Source organism: Poecilia latipinna, unplaced genomic scaffold (genome assembly GCF_001443285.1).
Source record: "Poecilia latipinna isolate Pla-1442-1.1 unplaced genomic scaffold, P_latipinna-1.0 Scaffold592, whole genome shotgun sequence".
Taxonomy (NCBI): Eukaryota; Metazoa; Chordata; class Actinopteri; order Cyprinodontiformes; family Poeciliidae; genus Poecilia; species Poecilia latipinna.
The window spans coordinates 271,284-275,268 of record NW_015113208.1 but is presented as its reverse complement, the minus strand read 5'-3'; the positions used below and the strand labels follow the sequence as shown (position 1 = coordinate 275,268).

Below are 3,985 nucleotides of genomic sequence, written 5' to 3'. Positions count from 1 at the left end.
AAAAAAATTTTTTCCTGGTGAAAAAACAAAAAAAATTTTTTTTTTTTTTTTTTTTTTTTTTTTTTTTTTTTTTTTTTTTAAGTGTTGTTTTTAAACTGGATACATCAAACATGATGTGGAAAATCAAGTAGCGAACCAAGTCAGGAAATTATTTCACAAGTAATGAAGCCACCATATAAGTAAGTTAAACGCTGTTCAGTTGAATTTAGATGGGGTTATTTGGACCCCACAAGCTTTTACGAGTATTTCTTTTTCTGTTGTTTTGGGAACTGACGGTCTGACGGCAAGAGAGAAAGCAGAGAAACCGTAACACAAAGCTAAGAAAAACTAGAAGGAAAGAGAGACTGTTTAGCAAAACTACTTGGGAAGAATTTGTTTGGGAAAATGCACAAAATGACAGAGTATGCAGGAAAGAGACATATCTAAACAGAAACACAGTGGCTAAAGTATTTTTGATTGGGGAAAAAATGGATACAAAGAAATTATACACAACCCTAATTTTTGCAGTAGCCCTGGCAGCAATTTCAGTCAAGAATAAAGACATACCTAGACAGAGAAACACTGAACTAGTAGTACTTTCTGCAGGAAACATAAAAAAAAGTCACACAACTCCTCCTCTTAGTTTTGTCAACTGACTCTGTCATCAATTGCTAACTTCTTGAAAAAGCCCACAGGTGTTTTCATTTATATAAATGAGACCAAGAGCAAATTTTCAGCAAATTATCCAACACTTAAAATAAGATTTGTTGTCTTTTGCGCCTTTGGACGTGTAAGATATTTGTAGGATCTCTGGTATTTGTTGCTGGAGAACGGCGGGTTTGTTAAAACTATGCTCATAGTTCTCAAACTAGTGCAACACAAATGATAATGCCAACATTCTTGAGTAGTGTCTGACAGATTTTGTTCTTATTTCAGGTGAAAGCTGCCTCAAAATATGTGGATGTACCTGTAAGTTCAGTAGCATCACCGTTTTATGTTTATGACTTTATGTTGTTGCTGCCTCTCTGAAAACCGTCCAGTGGCACCCGTTGTGTTCCAGTGTGGAGTCGTCTGCTGAGTCATGACAGTGCTGTGCCTCTGTTTTCACAGAAACCTGGGATGGACGTGGCAGATGGCTACGTGACCTTTATGCGCCACTCTCAGGACATGCTCCGTGAAAAGGTCAATGAGGAGGTGTATATAGAAAGGTTATTTGATGTAAGTAAGATGCCGTCTCCTCCTCTCAGTAAAAGGGAGGGACCTACCAAAATGTGGCAAAACAACAGGGCAGAGAGGGATAAGTCCCATTTTGAGACCAGGAAGTGTGCTTCAGCCTGGTGGAAGAGGCTTTTCTGATCCTCTCTACATCTCTTCTCTCTGCTTCTCTCTCTTGTTCTGTCTCTTTTCTCTGTAAATCACAGCTGCCCTCTGCATTCTGATGTGCATTGCCACAGTGCTTTTGGGCCTTTGTGTATTTAAAAAAAAAAAAAAACTTTACTTACAAAGAGTCCATAAAAGCATCGTCTAAAAAAGGATTATCTGAAGCAGTGCTCTCTGTGGGAAAACCAAAACAAACAAAATAAACAAGACAGAACTCTCTTTAGTGCTCTAATGCCAGGACACCAACTAATAGATAAGATTTTCTTTCACTCCAACACTCCCAGGTTTCAAACATTATGGCACGAATTATATTAGGTGACACTGCAGGGTGTCTCACATAATGGTGGCCAATTCAGAGGCTAACATATCTGATAGCCTTTATCTGTCAGAGCAATGGTTCCCAACCCGAGGCTCCAAATATATTATATAAAGGGTCATTAAAGCAGAAAATACAAGAGAAAGGAATGCAGGCTACTAGTGAGTCCCAGTCGGATGCTTTATAGAAATCAGTGCCATGTACAAAACACGTCTAAAAACTCAGTAGCTTTAAAGTTCAGTAAAATCTCTACATATTGTCAGGTTTATATTTATTATATTTGTGCTGTAATTCTACGTTACTCTACCATAACATTTCTAATCCTCTCATCTCCATTTATATAACAGTGACAACATTTTGACTTAATAGAAGTTTCTACCTTAATCTTCTGCTGTAAAGACAATGCGCCACTTAAAACAATAGCTTACAGTTTCTTGATTTGTTTCCAAACATAAAAAACGAAAGCTAACATGCAGTGGCTTTTTACCATTAACAACTATCGGTTCTAAATTCATTTCACTTGGGTTGAAATAATAATAATAAAAAAACATTACTTGGTCTTTGCCAGTTTTTTTGTATGGATTTAGTTGGTTTGTGTTTTCTTAGTTTACATAAGCTTCTTGTAATTCCAGAAGTTACTCAGATATTTTAATGTTTCTATAATCAAAAAACAAAACAAGTGTAAGGAATTTATAGCGTAAGGTCAACCATTAAGACTACATTTGTAGTTATTGTCAAATTTAGAGTTCTTTCATAAAATCTTGTTTTTTGAAAACACGTCATCAAACAAAACTGCCACATCAATTAAAGACAACATATGTGGTGTTTTACTTTGATAATTTGGCTTGAAACACATATTTCAGTGCAGTTCCAGGTCATGGTTTGTGAAAAAACATAAGGGAAATGTTGTTCTGCTTGATGAATTTAGCATCTTTCTCCGAACATTGTGCTACGAAACATTGGTAGCTATCTCATGACCCTGGGAGACGAGGAGATACATCACTTCACACAGTCTCTATTTCACTCTAAATAAATGAACACTAGTTGTTTTTTATTTATTTTTTTAAGGGAAACACACATTTATTAAAATGTACATCTTCTACAGCACAGGTATGCAAACTGCATATACAAAAAAAAGGGTTTTTAAAATGTTAGCTGCACAAAATGTAGCTGTTAGTTGGGCATAATAACACTGTGTGTGTTGCTGACATAAAATCAAAGACTATACACCGACATCAGGTTGTGAGGTTAATCCAGGGGGCGACATAGATAGATTTAAAAATGCCTTTATTGGCATCCTGATCCAATTTACTATGTGGACAGAGACAAAGTGAAATATTAAGCACCCTTCACGCTTACTCCAACCGTAACTGCAAACAAATGAATGGAGACAATGAACCATGAATAAAAGCATCTCATGCAACACGGGAAATAAGACACACACTCTTGATGAACTCCTATTTGTCTCAAAATATTTGATTTGATATTTGATACAGCCTTCCCTGAATAAAGCGAAGCTGCATTAACACAATTTAAAGTTCAACAAAATAGTTTCCAGACTTCTCTGTTTTACATTTGTCAGCTCACTGAGCTGAAAACCCTCCTCTGTTTTTTTAGCAGCTGGCCTCTCACCTGCTCACTGCCTGCAGGTTCCAAATGAATAAATTATGTGTACACAGAAAAACACACCTGTTGCTCCAAAATGAAAATATTTCTATATGGAAGACCTTATAGCATGCTTATGTAAATGTTTATTTAAGAGCCAGTTGAACCTGATCTGCTGAAAGGATGTTCCAGATTTTAAATTCTGCAATATGTGCCCATCCATGCCCATAGACATGTATATTAATAGGTACAATTACGTTTCACAAACTGTGCTTTAAATATTTAAGTGTGTAGTTAATTCATTCAGCCCTCTGGGAACTGCAGTCTTGTGTTTTGGCCATTCATCAGGATGCCTGGTGCAGTAAGGAGATGTCAGTCGGTTTTACATTTTTACTCTTTTTCTCTAAAACTAACTATGAAAATATATTTTTTTATCATTTCCAGTTTATTGTGAAGTTTATTGTTACATTATTTGGTATTTTTTAAATATTTTATAGTGCAGAATATCAAATGAATTGTTTTTTTTAGTTGAGTACAGGTAGATGGAGCTTTTTACAAACATTTTAGACCATTATTTATTTATATTTTTTCCAAAAACTTCTTGCTATGATTCCTTTAAAGTTTTTTTTTTTTTTTTTTTTTTTTTGTTGTTTTTTTTTCCCTGTTTTTAATACCAATTTATTTTTAGTGGCACGAAGTTAAACT

The 3,985-nt window shown here is 35.2% G+C and overlaps 1 protein-coding gene across 11 annotated transcripts in view; it reads left to right on the top strand.

The window, feature by feature from the left end:
• Positions 1–3,985, top strand: part of LOC106953609 (calcium-dependent secretion activator 1-like) — a 108,369-nt gene that overhangs the window by 91,654 nt on the left and 12,730 nt on the right. For all 11 annotated transcript variants that reach the window (XM_015042503.1, XM_015042504.1, XM_015042505.1 and 8 more), the window contains 2 exons: positions 916–948; positions 1,090–1,197. In XM_015042503.1, the coding sequence (XP_014897989.1) occupies positions 916–948; positions 1,090–1,197 (141 nt within the window). The remainder of the gene's footprint in view (positions 1–915; positions 949–1,089; positions 1,198–3,985) is intronic.